The 20,765-nt window shown below is 36.0% G+C and overlaps 1 protein-coding gene across 2 annotated transcripts in view; it reads right to left on the minus strand.

Moving 5' to 3' along the window:
• The window catches only part of LOC119793886 (glypican-6-like), a 130,309-nt gene that overhangs the window by 33,240 nt on the left and 76,304 nt on the right, over nucleotides 1-20,765 (minus strand). Inside the window, exons 5-7 of one of the 2 annotated variants that reach the window (XM_038301170.1) lie at nucleotides 3,358-3,488; nucleotides 2,566-2,709; nucleotides 477-506 (exon numbers count right to left, since the gene is read on the minus strand). In XM_038301170.1, the coding sequence (XP_038157098.1) occupies nucleotides 477-506; nucleotides 2,566-2,709; nucleotides 3,358-3,488 (305 nt within the window). The remainder of the gene's footprint in view (nucleotides 1-476; nucleotides 507-2,565; nucleotides 2,710-3,357; nucleotides 3,489-20,765) is intronic. The other variant, XM_038301171.1, reaches the window with a different exon arrangement.

The raw sequence follows: 20,765 nt of genomic DNA on the forward strand, positions 1-20,765 counted from the left end.
TAAATCCACCATGGGAAAACATACTGTGTGGCAACATGTGGTCAGAACAGAATGGATCAGGTTGGTTGATAATGGAATTTGTAGCTCTTGTAAACGGATTTAATCAGATTTGGATGAATGATTTGAAAACTGATTTAGTTATACGTTGTGGAAATTAGTTTTTTTTCCCACTGAACATAGAATGGGTAATATGCTCATTTTTTTCCACCAGCACAGAACTGCAAAAATAGATGTTAAAAATCACTGCAAGCCTGATAATGTGTCCAACAAGGTCTTTGTTTTAAAAAGCTTAGATGTAAGAGTTATTTTATTCTAACCCCTGATATGAAAATGTGACTGTGACAACACACCCTATTCACTATTAGCAGAAAATACTGTTTAAAACTTTTAAAATAATGTTGCATCATCTTTTGAATTATCAGCCAAATGCACCAGACATTAGACCAAACAAAAAAAGGCAGTATAAAATGTCTTACACTGAACTGCATCGTCCTCCAAACCATCCTCTGGTTTGCAGCAAAAAGGCAGGAAAACAGAAAATACTTATTAGTTTAATTATGTGTAAGTGAAAGACTTGATTGACATAAACAGCTTTATAAAAAGGCTTCTGCTGCAAAGCAAGATCAAAAGAGCCTTAGGAAGGAATCTTTTTTTTTTTTTTTTTTACAAAGAATCAAGCAAAGTGTTACATTTCTTTCTGCACTACCAAGAAATCCAGAATTGTTTCTGAACACGCAGCTAGTTTCAGAGTCATACAGCCAATAAATATGTTATTATAAAGAACATAATGCACTAGTTTGTCTTGAGGATACAATAAAAAAAATAATAAAAAATATTATACTGGTGTGCTAAAATAATCAACAGCTGATATGGTAATTATTTCTCGTATACAGTGCCATCTAAAGGTATTCATATAAAAATAACTTCCCATATTTTGTCTCATTACAACCACAAAAGTCAATATACTATATTGGGATTTTTTAATGATAAACCAAAGGATAAATGCAAAGTGGAAGGTAAGTGCTACCTGGAGTTTGAGTGCTTATGACCTTATCTCTGTATAAGTTGTCTATAATGTTAAAGAATAATTTAAAAATAGCATCATGAAGACCAAGGAACGCTGCAGGAAAGTCAGGGGCCAAGTTGGGTTAAGTTATAAAACAGAATTCAAAGCATCTCGTGGCACATTGTTCAATCTATATTTTAAGTATGGAAAGACTATGGCTCAAGTACAAATTCCATCCAAGTAATTCACAGGCCAGGAAAATCTATCATTTTACAGAGAGCCAACCAAGACTCTATTGGTAAATCTGGAGGAGTCGCAAAGATTCACAGCTTAAAGCACAAGAAGTAAACCATAGATGAAAGAAAACGATATTAACTTCCATTAGTAGGTTGCCAAAGTCCATTTTGTCTGATGAAACCGAAATTAAACCTCATAACCTAGTTATAAAAATCTATGTTTTGAGAAAAATATTACCAGATATATAGCCCTGAGCACATTCTCTTTACTTTTACATGCTTCACCAGAAACAGGAATTTTGGTGTTGAGAGCAAGAAAAGGAAGGTTTATTTCAGGTCTGTCTATTGTTACACCTGAAAATTAGATTAACAGGGAGAAAGCCAATCACAAAACAGGCAGAGCAATGAAAGTAGACAGACAGAAACAGACAGACAAAAATAGTTCAGGGTGTGCTCTTGCCCTCTTAGGAAAGACTGTGCCAGGGGAGTGAGGTGCTATGAGGGTGGGACTGCCCCCCCTCATTTATAGAGGAAATCTTGCAGGTGAGCAAAAGCGACCACTTCTTTGACTGCCTAAATCAGCAGGCTTGAACTGTGTGACTACAATGTTAAGTTTGAAGGATGCTTGAGGTATCCCCACTTTTACAAACTAAACATGGTCATCTAACTCCAGTTCAATTACAGAACAGCGGTGGAACACCCCACCAGAAAAAAAACAGTTCTGCTTAGATGTTGTGGCAAGAACAAGCAACCAGACAGTGTTAGGAGAACAACATTACATTATTGGCTGGATTTACTGCTTTTTGTTGTCTTTCATGAAATCCCCATAAAAGATGTTAAGATTTGTGGTTGTAATATGACAAAAAAACATTTTTCTATATTGATAAGTATATAGGGTCTAACTCTTTAAGATAACTTTAAGGTTACGTGTGAGGGATATCCATGTAACATCAGGTTGAACAAACATGGGGATAATCTGACTAAATATAGAAGTATAGTCTGAAGCAACAATTGTTTCACAAAATCTATCCATCTTTGTTGATCCTTTTCTCCTCTGTTTGCAAAGCACAACAAACACAGAAGAGCACTGATCGGCCCGCATCCCACACCTCGCTGCCCTCTCGGGGTAGAGCTGTTGGTTCGTTAACAAACAAAAATCGATAGATGGGCCTGAACAGAGGACAAGTAAAGGAATTAATTTCCAGCTTCCATGGGCTTAAGCTGGCAAGTCACCCACTTTAATCAACAGTGTTGAGACATAAAGACAAACGATGTTTATGCTGTCCCGTCTGAAAACAGCAGCATTTAACCTTGTGTCCTTACCAGCCTTTCCAAGCTTGTGCCAGCAGCCGTGGTGGGCGGTTCCTCTGGGTTGTAGGGTCTAAAGCGGGCGTTGAGCACATCCGAAGCACCACGGGCAGACCTCTGGATTTCTGCAAGTTTTGGCTGGCCACAGCCTTGGAAAACCTGCAATTACAAAGACATGGGCACACAGCTGGCAGCAGTCTCAATGGTTATGGATGCAGGAAAATAAGGGAAAACATGCTGTTTTATTTTAAAGGTTTCCTGACTCATTCACCCCACACCACCGGTGTGACGGTGCTATGTGACAAAGCTGAGGTAACCACACTGATAAGTCAGAGAGTTAAGAGCTGTGGTCGAAGCTATTTAGGCTGGAAGGGTTTAGTTTTTACAGGCTTTGGGGGAAACTCCGCACATATAGTTAAACCGTCAACAAAGCTTCATCTGTTGAATGAGAGAGCCAACAGACCATTGAGCTCTGAATGGGAACTGGCATCTAAATCGGTGTAGGCAGAAAAAGTATTCCTTACAACCACCTACATTTTTTCCCTTCCTAACTGCAGTTTTGTGGGCAAGGAGAAATGTAGTAAAACACAGGAAAGCCATTAAATACTGTTAGCTAAACTGTGATTATCTGACCAATGTGAAACGTATAATTCAGAACCTAAGCTAAAATAATAAGAATGTGCTGTATACACCTTAGTCACAGTCTAGAATGACAAGCAAACGTCCTAATGATAAAAAAATTCTGTGGACTTCATCAACCTGTCTACAATGTGGTTTCTCCTCTTCAATGGAGCATTACTGACTTACCCTGAAAGAAACCTGGGCACTGTTATCTTGCATATTCATGATGGCCTCTGAAATCTTGACATCAATAGGTTCCATGACGGATTCAATGTTGAAAGGCCCTTCGAGCCTCTGTGCCACCAGCAGCATGGCATCTGTCAGAGTGGGAAAGGAAACAGGTTAGAGGGCGAGAAAAGCGTGTAGACTGACATGCATACAGCGAATAGTAGATGAGATGAAAGGACAGGCATGACAAAAACAGAGACAGTGTCTTGCGAAGTAATCAAACTCTTTAACCTCCTTGAGTGATGTTGCAACTGGAAATTTAGAGGTATTTTGGGGGGCAGGGGGTTATGTGATAGATCCAGAAAAAGTAGAGGATAGTTGTAAGGTGGAGATAAATGATAGAGGTTTATTAAATTATTAGGGGGTAAAAAATCATGAGAAAAGAAAGTTATAGTCCATTCATCCAGGCCAGATTGAATTGAGTGATCAGATTTTATAGGCTGCTGGACTGTCATGTTACAGGGGGGGCTCCATGAAATGTCCCAAGCTTGGAAAATAGTTTTTTACAACCAAATCTTTCTTTAAACCTTTACGTTTCTCGGTCTTCATGATGCTGCTTCTTCTTAGTTTGGAGAAGACGCACTGTCGTTTGCCACATCATGTGACCTGGAAGAATGCATCACTTTATGGCTGCAGGCTCTCCTATTGTCAGAGCTAAGCCTTTTGCTCTATTGTTTTTCCGCCTGCTCTACCACTGGTCATGGCTGAGGCAAGGAAATAGTTTAAACCTTCAGAGGGGGCTAAAAGAGAAAACATGACAGGTATCGTACGAGGAAAAACAAGAGTCGATCTTGGAAAAGAGTTTGTATGTTGGAGAATGCTGAAAGAAGGTGGCGAATGTAAAACTGGTTCTCTTTTCTTTATTATTCGACTGGTAGGTAGTGTTGCAGCAATGCCATTTTTTGGCTATATAGCAATACCTGATACATGGCTGTGCAGTATTGGCCGATACTGATACCATACCGATACCATCTGTTTGAAATGTATGTGTTTGTGTATATATGAAGAACTCAATACTACTTGGATGTAAAATAATTGCCATCAGGGCTTTGTCAAGCTGCTGCCTACCTTTAAAAAGCAGGAAAAAGACAAACACAAAGTGAATCCAGTAGAACTTTTTATTGCCTACCTGGAATGGGTGACAATATTTGAATAAACTTTTGGCTCTCAAATTCGTATCGGTGCCCTATTTGTCGGTACTCTCTGATACCACAATTTTAGAGCAATATCGGTACTGGTACTGGTATCGGTGCAACACTACTGGTAAGTTAACACTTTGCTCTTAGTATAGAGTCATATATCTTTGTTATTATTTTCGATGTTTAGTAAAAGCAAAATACGGGCAGAGAAAGCTAGCAGGCTATAAACAAAAGCTACTAGGGATGCTGGACATGAAAGTTACAGGTCTAGCAACCCATAGTGACCAAAGGTCACACAGTGTGCCTTAAGAAGATTCAAAAGATGCATTAATTGTTTTTTAGGAGTCTTTGTGCTAAGAAAAAAATTCTCATGGTGGATAATAGATGGATAATTTCTTATTTAGTATTAGATGACTACTGGGCAAATGGTTGCACTAGATATGGTATCGGTGTAAAGGTGCTGAGTAAATGCACACAACACTTTATGTTTTACTTACTCTATTTACTCATTTATTTTTACTCTATTCCATGCCACAATAGAGTGCTTATTTGAATATAACAATCCCATACCGTAATATTTGGTAAATAGGGGGTTTTATCCTGCAAATATGGAAAATGTTAGCCAGGCAAAAATAGCATCTCTAAGACTCTATTGCCTGTATTGAACTATTCAAGTGGCACAGGCCTCTATCACTACTATAAAAAAATGCTTTGAAAAAGAGGAACATGGTTTTACATGGATCCCCAAAGACAATGCCACATTATATTGCCTCATTTCATCCCACTTACATAAATATCCTTTCTCTTTATATCTGCATCCCTTACATAATTAGCCACAATAAGTTTATGAGAATTTGCTCTGTCTGATGTAAAACTGCTTTTCAAGCAGTGCAAAGGTTATGAAACAGTTTAATGTGCCTTTCTTTTTATTGCTTCTGTCTTCCCAAGCCTCTGGTGGGTTCTTAAGCTGCAGGCTTTACTAGCTTACCCTGTAAACAAAAACAACTCAAATGTAAAGACTTCTTCCACAGAGAAGAATGCATGCCTTTTTGAATTAGTTAAATACTACCACACTGCTCCAACCTGATTAACGAACAGCTTAATCATTATAAAAGTTTTAGCTATTGATAAAGCGGGATACCACACATTTGGTCAAAAATATTAAAACATGTGGATTTGTTTTACAAGTTTATATAATTGCCAAACAAGTGGATGTGATATTGATATTGTTCTTAAGATAAAACTACAAATTGTTACATCTCTAAAATGTCTTTATAAAAGGTTTCCTGTCTTTAGCTTTGCATTTTTTTCTCCTCACTAACGCCTTTACCTATACGTGCCTTAATACTGTAACATATTTCTGCATTATGACAGTGCCAGCTCCATGTTTCAGTGGGATGTGGATCCATCCATCCATCCATCCATCCATCCATCCATCCATCCATCCATCCATCCATCCATCCATCCATCCATCCATCCAGCCAGCCAGCCAGCCAGCCAGCCAGCCAGCCAGCCAGCCAGCCAGCCAGCCAGCCAGCCAGCCAGCCAGCCACATGCTTGGCAGGTCACCAGTCTGTCACACATACCCACCCACACAAGCAGTCTATTTTTTTTGTCTTAGTAAATTTAAAGACATCAATTAACCAGTCATGTTTTTCAAATCAGGAGTGTCCACGCATGCAAAAATAGATTGGGTATCAAACCAAAGACCTTCTTGCTGCAAGGCAACAGTGCTGCAAACAGATCTTGTATGCTGTGCTTCTCTCAGAAAAACAGTCATTTGTTTGATCCAATTTAAGGATTTGATTGTTTGAACATGTTTTGGGTTTTTACATGTATACAGCCCCACTATTGTAAATGAAAATAATGTTAGCAAATATTACAAATAGCCAAAATATTACTACATCTGTTTCTCCTTTCATTGACTACTAACTGTCATATGAATCACTAAAGCTTTTGATGCAAATTGAAGTTTGGTATAAATCCACTTAACAAACATCAAGAATTGCTAATGAGATGCTTATTCAATTAAAAACAAAAGCCCAGCACATCTATTGAAGGTTGGCTGTTTATCAAATTGTATGGACATAACAAAAGGGCTTTTTTATGAAAGCTGTATGGCCTGGCCATTGACCACTGCCATGTTCATGGCAGATCAATCTGGAAAGGAGCAGGTTGAACCCCATTTTAAATGACTAGGGATGTGATGCCAAAACATGTTTTTTTTTTTTTTTGAAAAAGCTCCTACAACAGCCAGTTGTTGATATTTTTAACATATGTACAGCTCTTTCAGGACATAACAAACATCAAAACATTAATTAAAATATTGCTCCACTGCAGTTGCCATCTTAATTGTTACTACGGACCCACGCTGCACTTGTTCCGTTCTATTGTGACTAAATGCTAGTAAGTGGATTTCAAATTAGCTGAAACTTGTGCAAATTAACGGAGTGAGACACAACAAAGAATATATATATATATATATATATATATATATATATATATATATATATATATATATATATATATATATATATATATATATATATATATACACACTTATTCACTAATGTGGCAGTCTAATTCTACACAACAGCTGCACCTGAATGCTCAAGGTGTTAATGTAAAACTATCCTTTTAATGGCAGAAATGGCATTTCGGAACAAGACATCAACAAACCACCAACGTACTGAGCAATTTTCAGATATGGTGGCGAGACATGTTCTCTGTCCACAGACCTCCCAGGACTGGACCGCAGGAGCAGGCTGTCATAATGACTAAAAATTACCTTGTATCTAAACAAGGTCATCTACTCATTTGGACACTATGGAAACAATGACTTCATACATGGAGCCTCTGACTTCCTTGGCTGTTTATTTATTCTATACACAGACCAAAAGAGAGGTTACTCCCATTAAAGGTCTGCCGCTTTAATCGCTCCAACCCTATACACAAAGAGATAGGATCTTAATACACCTTAATTAGAAAAAGAAACAAGATAAGGACATAAGAGAGGGGGAAAAAAACAGTACCGGAAAAAACAAGCAAGAGAACAAACAGAAAAAAATAGAAAAAGGTTGTTCAGCCGTATTTTTTTTTAGGAACAGTAATGTCAGATAAAAAGGGCTGAAAAAACACTCAGCTCTGGCTCCATTTCATTTCCAATTATGTTGAATTCTGAGCCTTTGAACAGCTCTTCTGTTTGTTTACTTTACGATTTGCAAACAGCCTGTTATACTTCCATGGATCTTAATATGCCAATTACATCTCTGCAAAACATGTGTCTTTCACGGCTCCTTAATTGGACCAGAGCAACAACAGAATTGGAAGGATAATGAAATAAAATATATTTTAGAACATGCCACTTTACGGTGTTTATGTGTAGCTGTATAAAGATCCATCACAAAAAATATTGTCCCCGAAAAGTAGTAAAAGTAATTTTACATTCTTGATTGTTTAATATAAAAAAATAATCGGTTTATAATGTTTTCTTACACCACGCATGCATTTTGAAAGATAAGATTGTTTTTTAGATATACAATATTGTTACCTATACATGCCAGCTAAATCAGACTTAACAATTTTAGATTTTTAAACTCTACCTTCTCCATTTTGATAAAAAAAAAAGTAAAATAAAATAAATATTGAGGAGCGACTGAAATGTAATAAATTCAAAGTGAAAATGTGCAGAAATTATTTTATCTCTAGAATATATTTTATTAATTTCAGCATTTTTAAAGTTTAGCACTTATTTTAACTATTGATTAACAAACTAAACTTGTGGTTATAATTCTGTAAAAAATTCAAAACAATCCACTGGACTTGGTTATAAGTTCATCCACTTAAAAACATCCACTTCATTTTTTGGAATCCCCTCACAAAGGCTTGACATATGAAATTATTCAGATACCGCATCTTCCAAAACTGCCTCTTAACGCCATAAAATCCAACTTAATATATAACACATGTAATGTTAAAGGTTAAAATATTTAAAGGAAATAGAGAGACAGAGGAAATATGAGTAAGAAATATTCCAAGGTCTATGTGTCTTTTCATCTTCCAAAAATCAACAGTAAGATTATGAAATATTTTGGATATAATATAGGGATTAATTTGTAGAAATAAAAAGATGTTTTGTACACTGCAAAAACCATCTAGAATTAGGTAAAAAAAAAATAAATCTTAAATTGAGTGTATTCATCCTTAATTTTAGTAGATAAATAAGATGATTTGCCAATGGAATTAGCATTTTTACTTCTAAAACAAGATAATTAGATAATATGCACTTGAAATAAGACAAAGCAATTTTTTGTCTTATTTTAAATGTAAATTGTCTTGTTCCATTCGCAAAGTATCTCAATTACCTCCTGGATTCAAGAAAAATGCACTTGATTTAAGCAAAAATGACTCATTTAGATTTCCATTTTGGGCAATGTACTGTCAAACCCCTCGTAAGCTGGAAAAAATCAAATCCTGAAAGTTAGACCAGAGCATTTTTTACAATTGGGAGATTGTGTTATTTAGCTATAAAATGGCCTGTACTTATGTAGCAAATTGACCAAAGCATTTTACACTACATTCACTGAAACTATATTGTAGCCACAGATGCCCTGGGGCTCACTGACAGAAGTGAACCTGCCTTACACTGCTGCCAAAATTCCCTCCAATCACCATCAGTAGGCAATGCAGATGAAGTTTCTTTTCCAAGGACACTGTAAGCCAGAGCCGGGGCTCGCAACTGACAACCAAATTCCTGCACCTGATGCCACTGTCCCTGATAGTTTATTAAATCACAAGGGCATAGATAGCTGGGCGCATAGATGATGTTGAGAGAGCAATGAGCAGGCTGATCGCACCACTGGGTGGAGTGCAAGCACAGACATGGAGCTAAGTTTGAAAAAGAGTTTGTCAGAATTTAAGGCATACCAGACTGGTATTGAACAAACGTGTGGGATTTAAGCACTGCACATCCACCACACTGTATGGTCAGATTGATGAAGTTGGTTGCACAAAATATCAGGTAGCAAGGAGATCGTCCTGGTAAATACGTCCTGGTGGCATACCCCCCGTAAATCTTTTACTGGTACCAGACCGTTTCAAATTACTTTAACCCCTGATCTAAACCAAAGCAAAATAAAAAGGCTGTGCTACCTTTTTCATATCAAGGTGATGAACAAAGCTCAGGACAATTAGAAAGAGAGAGACTTTCAGACTGAGGCTCCACAGATGTGTTATGCCCTCCTACCTGAAAGATCCCAAATCTTCGCACTCTTTTAAAAAACATTTTTATGCATAAAAGTACCAGTAATGTTTTTGTAAGGCTCTTAATTTGTTTTATTCTTATGCATTTCCTTGAGATTGTTCTTATTTGACACTGTGAGTGCTCTTATCTGTTGTAACCTTTCCTTTGTAGAACTTTAAGATGTTCTATTTTAAGTGCCCTACAATTAAAATAAATTACTATTATTATTGTTGTTGATTTACTATTTTTATAAGTAGTTGTAGTATTATATTGTAAAACTAATGTTAGCAAGCTATGAGCAGTGCATTTGCGATGAGAGTGTGGCTTTGCTAATAAGCTGTACACGTGGATGTCTTGTAGTTCTGTCTACATTCTCCTGGCAGTGCTTGGAAAATTTTCTGAATATTTGTTGAAGTCTTTGTTCTGTGTCACACAAGTATGTGTGGTGCCCCTTTATGTGAAAAAAATGCACTGAATTGGATGTTTGAATTAGTATTGGTATTGGCTCAAAACATATTGTAACATCACACAGAAAAGTGGAGTCAGTAGCACAACTGCTGTGCAACATAACAGCAGCCTCACCTCGTACATGTCTCTGTGGTGAGGTGGGATGTGAGCTTTGTGATCTTTCTATTGATTTTCATGTTAGAGATTTATTAGCTCTCCATTCAGATTATATATAGTGGATTTGTTAATTCAAATGTGGGCGAGTCAAAGCTTTGGAATATGAGTCAGAAGGTCTTTAAGGAAATCTCAGCTTACACTATGAGTGGGCAAGATATTTATATATATTGTTTGGGGGTGCTGAATGTGCCCAAAGAGAGCAAATATTCAGACACCACATTTAGATCACATTTAAATTGTACATAATGCAATTAGTGAAAAGTACACCTATTTTAATTAAGATTTATGTAAAGCATAGCCAGAACATATAAATGTTTTTGTTATGTTTACATAGATGAAATACAATCTGCAGGTTTGGCAGCTTAAGAATAAAAAGAGAAAATCAGCTACCTCCTGTGCTGCTGTCTTTGCACACTTAGCAAGATGAGTGACAAGCTCTGTGGAATCTCTGCTTCGCTTGCTGCAGTGAGGGTGAGACAGGGGACCAATGCAATGCGGGGTAGGAATGGGAGGAAGAGGCAGTAGGAGCATGCACAGCCAGCTTTCCGTGGCACAAATCCAAAACACCTTTTTACTTTTATTAAGGGAAATTTTCAATATGTGGCTGTGCATAACTGTTTTACTTCTGATACAATTACAAGATTGCATGGTGTCAAATCCCCCAGTGCTTTTTTATTTTGTAAAAAATGTATCTTAACAATCTGCAGAAACATAAAATTCTGAGGAGGATGTGTGTCTTGTAATAATTATAATTTTAGAATAGAGGGTGTTTTTCTCCATGTTGTTGATCACATACAGTAAGCACCTGCTATGTTTGTGGCAAACCATAGGGCAACTGGAAATTGACATGAAAATAGATATAAATTGATCCCATCTGCTGTACCGATGGGCAGGTTGCTCCTCAAGCGTTGAAAGAAAACAAAATTCCCAATTTAAGCTGTGCAGAGCTCTGCTGCAAACTACTCTGTCTTTCTGATTTATACTGTGCATGCGATTTGAAACATAGAAGACCTTTGAGAAGCATGCACAGATCGCGCAATAAATGGTAGTGTTAAATACTTACCAAACTGTTAAAAATACTTCACTTTGACATTTTTTGCAGCCTGACATTTTTACTTTTATTTTTACTTTCAATGATTACAATTAGTGTAGAAAAGCTAAATTTGTTGCCTAGTTTAGTGGATTTGATGAAATTGCTATATGATGATTAACTCTGGAGGCAGTTTAATTGCTGTATTTAATTATAATGAATGCATACTTACTGCAGAGTTGTCAGCTGAACAGAGCTGGGTGGAGTTTTAACTAGGGGTAAAACCTCCAAATAATAAAACGCTACAAAGAGCTAACCACCTGAGTAGAATAATATACAGAACATGAAGCACTTGGAGTTCACTTACACTCTTTAAACACCTTGGCTGTTTATTTATTCTATACACAGACCAAAAGAGAGGTTACTCCCATTAAAGGTCTGCTTTAATCATCTTTAAACATCTTTAAACACATTAAAGTCAATGTATTATTTATTTGTGCAGATGGGAATGCACTAAAATAAAAAAAAAATGAAAGAAAGCATAGATTCTTTTGTTATGATTGTATTTTCAACTGTAACAATCAATACAATATTTTAGACAGGAGGACTAATACTTGCTCTTCTGGTTTACATAAATGCAACAACATTAAGTCATTTTACAAGTCTGTGATAATACTAGCGGTAACATTCTAAAATTGTGGTACATTGCAAGATTTGCAATAAGAGAATGCACAGCCAGCTCTTATTGCTAAAAAATTCCATAGCTGTATGTTGGTTATTTATTCTCCAGATACACAGTTTTCATATTGTTAATCTCGTTGTTTATCTGTTAAATCTTCAGTATTATGTTATTCTTATACATTTTCTAAGGTCCATATTTGTGTGACCAATTTTTTCTATAATCTTTTGTGGGATCATAAAGGGATTTTCTATTCTATTCTATTTTATTCTATTCTATTCTAGCAGTGAGGTTTCATTTGAAAAGTTGATATTTTTGCCACTTTAATTTATAGAAAGTAAAAAAATGTTTATAAATTAAGTTTAATTTATTGCTCACATCTAGTTCCTTTTTCTAGCTCTTCATAAACCACTCAAACAAGCATGAAAAAACATACAAATCATGCCACCTTTATTTTACAATATCAGAATAAAAAACCCTTCAAAGCCTCAGAGGTTCTGGCAATCTTTCAAAACACTGGCGACTTATCTGTAACTCAAGAGACAGATAAAACTCGTCATTGAAGGAAAGCAGACATAGACATCAGAAAGAAAAGAAAAGGCAGAGAAAGAGAAATGTAGAAGAAAAAAATCAGAGATGATTGGGTTGCTTGCTCCTATGGTGCTCCTGGGTTGTATTTGAAAAACTACCTACTTGGAGAATTAATGACTCTCATTTATGAGGAGTACGTGAAGTCCGGCCTGCTGTGGCATCAGTGACACGGTGAACATTTTTTTTTTCACTGCACTGGTTTTGCAGTCTGAGATACTGGACAGCCAGAGGAAATCTTTTTATCAACACAACACAGCACATGCAATTAGACGCATCTTGTCCTAGTTTGAGATGAGGGTTTTAGAAACAAATTGGACTTGCTGGAAAGAAATATGAGCACCAAAAGTCACCACGACATAAAACCACAGTAGGAAAAATGGCTAGTTTGCTTAATGTTCAAGTTCATGATATGAAACAACCTTATTTGCTCAGTCTTGCTAGGGCATTGCACATAAATGGGAAAGGCAATATTACTCTGTTGCTATGCCTCTTTATCGAGATTGATGTCCACTTAAATTCAGCCTATGTCAGCCAGCGATAACCTCGGGTAGACAAGGACAAATAAGGAAAGTGAAGAGGCCCATTTACGGCACTTTGGCTGCAAAGAATTTAACCGTTTGAAAAATGGTCTTGAATATAATTTTGATTCCGGAAAGCATTTTCCATTTGTAGTTCACACCTCTAACTAATAGTGCTGTAAAACAGACTTTCAAGTGAGAGAAAAAAAAAAAGCTCATGTTGATCCCAGGTCACAGTATAAAAAACAAATGTATCCTCAGACATACATACCAATTGACCGTAAACACCTCCGTATACTGAGATTCTGATTTACCAGATGTCAGCATTATTTCGTCTTACAAACTACCATACCTAGAGAAGGAAATACTCTTTTACTGTCAGTTCCTAACAAATGTTGTGTGTGAATTCAAATGATAAGGGGTTTCAGTTAATAACAAATGTTTAATTACTGCTAAAGAGAAAATTAGAATAGGTTACTAAGTTAATTAAATTCAGAATATCAAAGCTTTACAAGAGGTCTTAGTTTTAGATGAGAATGTAGAAACGTATTGCATACTGTAGTACCACATATAAACCACATAATCTTCGTTTTACAAGCCCTACTTCGTATATTAGTGAGCAAATGACAAATGACAGGGGTATTACAAAGACTAAGAGTATGAGTAGTTATTTTATATACACGTGGTTGGAAAACATGATTCAAACTAAAATATCAGCCCTTTTCATTTATAAACACATACTCAAGTGAAACCAAGGATTCGTGGCTGACAAAGGGCATCTTGTAGTCAGCACCTCTCTACAGGAATGCTGCTCATGCTTCAAGTAGCAGAAAAGTAGAGCATAAATTAAGGTTTAAAGTTGAAATTAAACCTATTTTCAGAATAAAATATTGCTGTTGTGACAAAAGCTAACCCTCTGTTCCAACATGCAAACTATAGAGCTCTCTGAGAAAATAACATTGTATGGAGTAATATTAAAAAAGGAAAAAAAAATTACAGTTGTGCCACAGATTTGAGGCAGTTTGTTAAAAACAGTTATTTCTGTGAAGTTTGGTACTTCAGGTTTTAATACTGCTACTTGGAATCGATTCTAGATTAATGCAATTATTTGCATGGGTAATTTAAGTAAATGAACATCACCTTAAATGCCCTAACAATACTCATTTGCATTGCATTTCAGTCCTCCATTTACATGAATCATCACTTCATGATCTCATGGTTGGCTTATCGGAAAATGTTAATAACCACAGGGAGGCAGGATGCTGCAGGAAGTGCTCAGAGCGGGGCCTGTGTGTGGGGCTCACGTTGTGTGGATGAGTTTTCTTTGGCTTCTCTGGGTTAGTGCTGTCTTAGGGGAGTGTTATCCTGTTGGTAGGGAATTTAAGGAAGTTCTTTTCATGGCCATGCATTTGTTGTTTGTATTCTGGTTGCGGGGGAATTCATATGGAGGTTAAAGGAGGACTAATGTGAACCATGGGCGTATATTATGCCCCACTGATGCATTGGGTTCACCTATTTTTAATTCACCACAAGCTTGTATAGTGCTAAAAAGAGTGCATTTCACATATAGCACACACGCACATTAAACATCCCATGTGCACAATTCAGTGACCACCAACTCAGTTGAGCTGGGTGAAGCTGAAACTCCCTCTAAGCAATAAAATAGTGGAACACTTGGTTCATTTGGAAGCTTACTTGGAAGATGGTTGACCTCTGGATGACCTAAAAAAATATCTTTAATATCTCTGAAACAAAAGTAGCCCAACGATCATTTTAACTGCCAAAATCTGCACTGACGAAGCACCAACTTTTCAGTCTATTTGCTGAGGTTTTTCATGTGGTTGAGGGGCTGCTTCAAGCCTCTTGTGCTTTCTTTATCCTTCTCTCTTTATCTCCTCTACCATGATTTCTTTCTCTCCTTTTAATGTTTTTACCCACTTCTCTTAATGTTTCTTTTTTCCCTTAACCAAATTTTAAATGTTTTTTATATATTTCACGCAAGGTATTAAACAAAAGGGGCAATTTTCTTCTTGTAAAATTAAATCTGTTCAGTTTATCACTGGCACTTATGCAACAATTCTACTTATATTATGTTCTATATTCTAGAATTGCGCAGCTTAAGGTGGCTACACGTTGCAGTAGCTCTGCTAGCTTGATTCTGACACGCTTTCTTTAGACACTTTAGTTCCTCCATTTGTGGACTTGAGTTTCAGAGTATGTGTCTTTATTTTGGCGCTGATGGTCGGCTTGATGGCTTATTTAATTCACCTGTCTAGCTCTACCCTGTTCCTAATTACTGCTCATCTGATCCACCTACTCCTGCTTCTATTTGAACTCCTTGTTCCCAGTCATCAGTGCCAGATTATTCTTGAGCCTTTTGGTGAGAGTTTTTCTAGCGTAACTTTTTATGTTCTGATTGTCTGATCCTGACCCTTTTTGTATCCGGACCATTGACCCTGTATCGCTAACCTGTGTTTCTCTCCAATAGACGTTCCTTATATAGTTCCTGTCTTAGATGCCCTAGCTGCTGATACCGCAGATACACAGTCCGTTTTTTTGAATAAACCCTTTTAAAGTTATTCCACAGTCTGTCTTGTCTGAATTTGGAGACTGTTCTGAGTCATTACATTGCAATGTAAGAGCTATACAAAACAAGTTACAGAAAATAACTCCAACACCTAGCAAAGACCCAGCACGAACATCGAACCGTGTCACTGACTCCAGAGTCTCTCTGCCAGGTTTTCTGACCATACGAGCAGAGGACGGCTGGAGGTCGGTGGGTAGTGCTTATGAACAACAGATGTGAACAATGGAAATCATTGTAGATTTCAGAAGAAACAGGAACAAGATGAATCCTATAAACATCATGGGAGAAGAAGTGGATGATTATAAAAACCTCTGTGTCCATCTGGACAACAAACTCGACTGTAGAGACAACTGTGAAACCTTCTACAAGAAAGGACATAGCAGGGTTTACCACTTATAGAAGCTTAGGTCCTTCAGTGTATATTCAATATTCAGGGGAATATGGTCTGTAACTCTGTTGTAGAGTGTGATCGCTTGCCATTTTGAATAGCACAACCAATGAAATTACCTATAAAGCATTACATAACTTAACATGCAGGGATAATTCTGTCAGTAAGATTGAACCAACATTAACTATTTAGTTAATTTTAGGTTCACTTGCAGTGACAGAAACTTAAGTCTGGTATAAAGAAGGACAGGAAAGAAGCCATAACTGTTAAATAAGTAAACAAAAACAGAACATATAAAAAACAAACAGACCTATTGCACAAAATGTGAATAATAGATATCTTTTATATTATAGATGAATAAGTATCAGCCTCATCTGATCAAAAGTATGCTGCTAGCAGAATAAAGGAAGCCTAAAAATACCAATAAAATTCATTTAATTTATATTTATTCATTTGTGGTTTTGTGCAATTATATATAATACCAAGGGAAAGACTGCAAATTATTGTTGCTCTCTTATTCTTTTAGATCTTCTAATGTAAAGCAAGAAACCAAAGCATCATCAGAAATGGGCTTCATTTCTAATCAAATGAGACAGCATGGTACACTAATGAGCTGTTCAGGATCAGTTCATGTCAGTAATTAGGTGCAAGATATAACAGGTTCAATCACTGACTGCTGATATATGAATGTTTTTACAGATGTTTATTTATTTATTTTTTTGATTTTGCAAAAGTTTTGAGGGTGTTTATATTGGTACAGCAATGCTCCAATATTACATTTGGAAAAGCTCTAGAGACAACAGTAAAAAAATGAGTAATGATTATGAAAAACCTTTGTCTTTTTGAAATATCAAAGAGCAAGTTGAAATTAAATGTGCTCTAATTTTGTCTTTATGTATTTATTTTTGTGCTGAGAATCATATACTTGACAAGCTGTTCAAATCGGCAACGTGTTGTCATATGTTTTGGGCATTTCAATAGCAAATTTTAAAAAATGAATTTCCAAACCAATATGATTCCCATTAATTTTATAAGTATAGAGTATATAAAGAAAAATAATTGTGTCTTAATTAAAAATAGCACTTATAAAACCATTGTTCAAAAAGAGAAGCTTAAACAAATTGGTCCTGCAGAACTACAGGCCAATCTCAAACCTCCTCTTCATTTGAAATATTTTACAAAAAATTATGTTTGCATTTTTATGTAACAATGACCAACTGTTTGGATGTCTTCCAGTAAGGTTTACATTCTTATTACAGTACTGAGACTGCTTAAGGTGTTCAATGCAATCTGCATAAGTGTAGACTGTGGAAGTACCACAGTGCGGGTATTATTGGATGTGAGTGCAGCTTTTGACACTGTTAAACATTTGATTTTATGAAGCATCTCAAAAACTGTGTCTGCCTTGGTACATCACTTGACTAGTTTAAATCTTACTTAAAGGAGATGGACTTTTAGTTTATGTGTCAGTGGGAAACTTCAAATCAGAAACTCTAAATCAGAAAAACTTTAAGTATACTGGTATATATAAGTATATAAGTATACTGGTGTGATAACTATATGTTATATTCTACGATATACGATACATTTGATTGGTTTTTGGTATACGTCTATTTTTAATTTATAGCCCCTCATGGAGAAAACTCCGCCAGCTGCAACTGATTCTGGGGCCCCTACTATTCAATATCTACATGCCTCCCTTAGCTAAGATTATAGTAAACAAAAAGATCAATTACCATAACTACGCTGATGACACACAGCTTTATATTACAATGTCACCAGGTGACTATAAACCCATCAGACCATTGGCTTTATGTGTTGAATAGATCAAGATATGGATGTGACATAATTTCCTCCAACTAAAAACTAAAAAGTTTACTGAGGCTGAGGTTCTTATGGCTGCCGAGGCCCCAATCCATAGGCGGTGCCCTATAGCGCTGCCTTTATTCTGTGGAAAGATAGGAGCCACAGGAGAGGGGGGAAAAAGCATATTTCACACTTAATCCTTGACAGGATACAGTTTGAGATATCAGCAAAAGAAAAACACATGTAACATGAGACAGACATTTCAGCAGAGGGTCACATCGGAGACTGGAGCCACAAGAAATTCATGGATTCATCTTTAACAGAATCGAGTACTGGTTTTCCTAAAAAGTCCACCAGACAGCTGATCCAAAACCCTGATGGCCATTTTCTCACTAGAACTAAGAAAGTAGAGCACATCAGCCCAGTTCTGAAGTCCTTACACTGGCTACCTGTAACTCAGAGAGTAGACTTAGTCTACTGTATAAACCACTGAATAAACCAGGAACCTCGATACATAACAGATTTGTTATCAGTGTATAAACCTCCCAGACCACTGAGCTCTTCTATTTTAAGCCTACTCTGTTCACCTAGAACTAAAACCAAACATGGAGAAGCATCATTTAGTTCCTATACTCCACTTATCCATTATCGATAACAACTGCCCTACATTCAGTCTATGACTGTTCCAAGTAGTCAGATAAATAGTGGCTGTATTAATCAAACAGACCACTAACACCACTAGTGAGTTGAATCATCATCATTCTCATATCATGTCTCATATTTAAACTGTAGTACCATGAGGTTTGTATTTTCTTTGGAAAAAAACAAACAAGAAAACATTAAAGGTTTTACTGGGTGGGGCCTGCTGAACTCAGGTAAAAGCTGACGAACGTAAAATTAATAGATTTTGTTTTTTTCTTTTTTAAAGAAACAAATAAATGTAATTGTAAATCTACCACCCTTCTAAATGATATTGGGCATTTATTTCAAAAAATGGAATGGAATTTGTACCTTTTAACAGATGGGCCTTCTATGTAACAAACCTTATATAAACTAGGCAGGACTTAATAACTAGATAAAATATTTACAGGAAGCCACAGCAAAGTTTAGACATCATGAATTTTAATGTTTTTCTAATGGTTAGATGACACTTCTTCCCTAACCACGAAATATTGGATTATTCTTATCTGTAAAAAAAAAAAAAATTAGAACATATATTTGATTAGGGAAAGTGTTGTACATTCACTTTATTTCCTTCAGTAATTTAAGTAGCAAACATAATTCTTTATCTGCAATAAATTCACTTAGATCACAAGCCAGTTAGTATTTTTTGCACAGACTTATCAAGATAATAACTCTGCTACTGTAATGAAGGTTTATCTCACTGTTTTGGAGAGGGTGAGATTTGCAAGAAAATGAATATTTAATATAGAGCTTAAACCTTAAAACCCCCAAGCATCCATGTGAGTAGGAACTATTAGTGTGACATGAGCTTTGGCCATTGATTGACCAGTGAATTAGCAAATGCTTTTTTGTCAATACTTTATTAATGAGGATTAGTTTCCACAAAGGAAATGTTTTGGAGTCTTGAAATTAAATAAACAGGTTGCAGCTGGCTTCAGTAACCAAGTGAAGCAAATCAGCTAATTAAGAAGAAATGAGCAGATAGAATCGATGCAGATTGCTTCCAGCGGCGACATGCCTCTCCAAAGGGAATAATAAAAGCCTGAAAAACAGCAGCGCAACAAGACAGAAAAAAAACCCATATAAGAATATTAAAAGCTGGCAGAAAAAAACAGATCACTGTATAGACTTTCAAAGGACCCTGAGCATGTAAGGGAAGAAAGTTCTCAAAAGAAAAATGGTGACACATGAAGTCTAAACTGCAGAAGACAATATTTTTATCCAATTCTTTTGATTGATATGCAAATGACCTGAGAGGTAGAAGACCATTCAGGGGAGGCAGGGTGGCAAATGACAAACAATGGGTAAAAACAACCTGCTTTGCTGAATTATTCAAGAACAACAACACAGAAGTTGAACAGGAATATGTTGTCAAAGTGATGATTTCAAAAGATATTCATGGACTGGATGACGATATTTAAATCCCAGGGGACATTACTGCACATCAACATGAGAATTCTGATAAGATTCAGGTACAATAAACAGACTGACAGCTGTTCACGACATACTCAATGCATCAGCTAATTAATCTAATAGAAATCTAATCCTATTTTAATTGCAACACTTTGCATATGCCCTGCTTTTTTCAAAGAATGTTCCTAAACGGTAATAGTAGCGTTAAAAATTTAATCTTAAAACATTTGGATATTTTCAATATTTATTGCATTAATGCAATAAGTTTTAGAAAAAAATCAGCAAGGATTTTCATCAAGAGGATTTTCATCAAGAGGATCCTACTCTGAGAACAGTTTGATTGCATTTAATTAGTTATTTAGGCTGGATTTATTCAGAACAATAGAAAGCAACAAAATTAAGATTACTCTATAATTTTCAATTTGTGTTTAGGTTTTCCTTTTAAATAATATTTCTTGACCAATATCATGAATAATTTATGCTATTGTCAGTTTACAGCTAAACTCCCAAAAATTTGCATCACAACAAGATTAACATTTAAAATTGAGTTTTATAACCATGATATTTCGAGTCTTCGATTTTTTGGTATTTTATTTTTTGGTGCCAAAATAATTTATACTCATCTCAAAAATTTATTAAAATTTATACCATCAAAACTATCAATC

This window comes from Cyprinodon tularosa, unplaced genomic scaffold (assembly GCF_016077235.1).
Source record: "Cyprinodon tularosa strain WSP-4 unplaced genomic scaffold, ASM1607723v1 ctg463, whole genome shotgun sequence".
NCBI classification, from domain to species: Eukaryota; Metazoa; Chordata; class Actinopteri; order Cyprinodontiformes; family Cyprinodontidae; genus Cyprinodon; species Cyprinodon tularosa.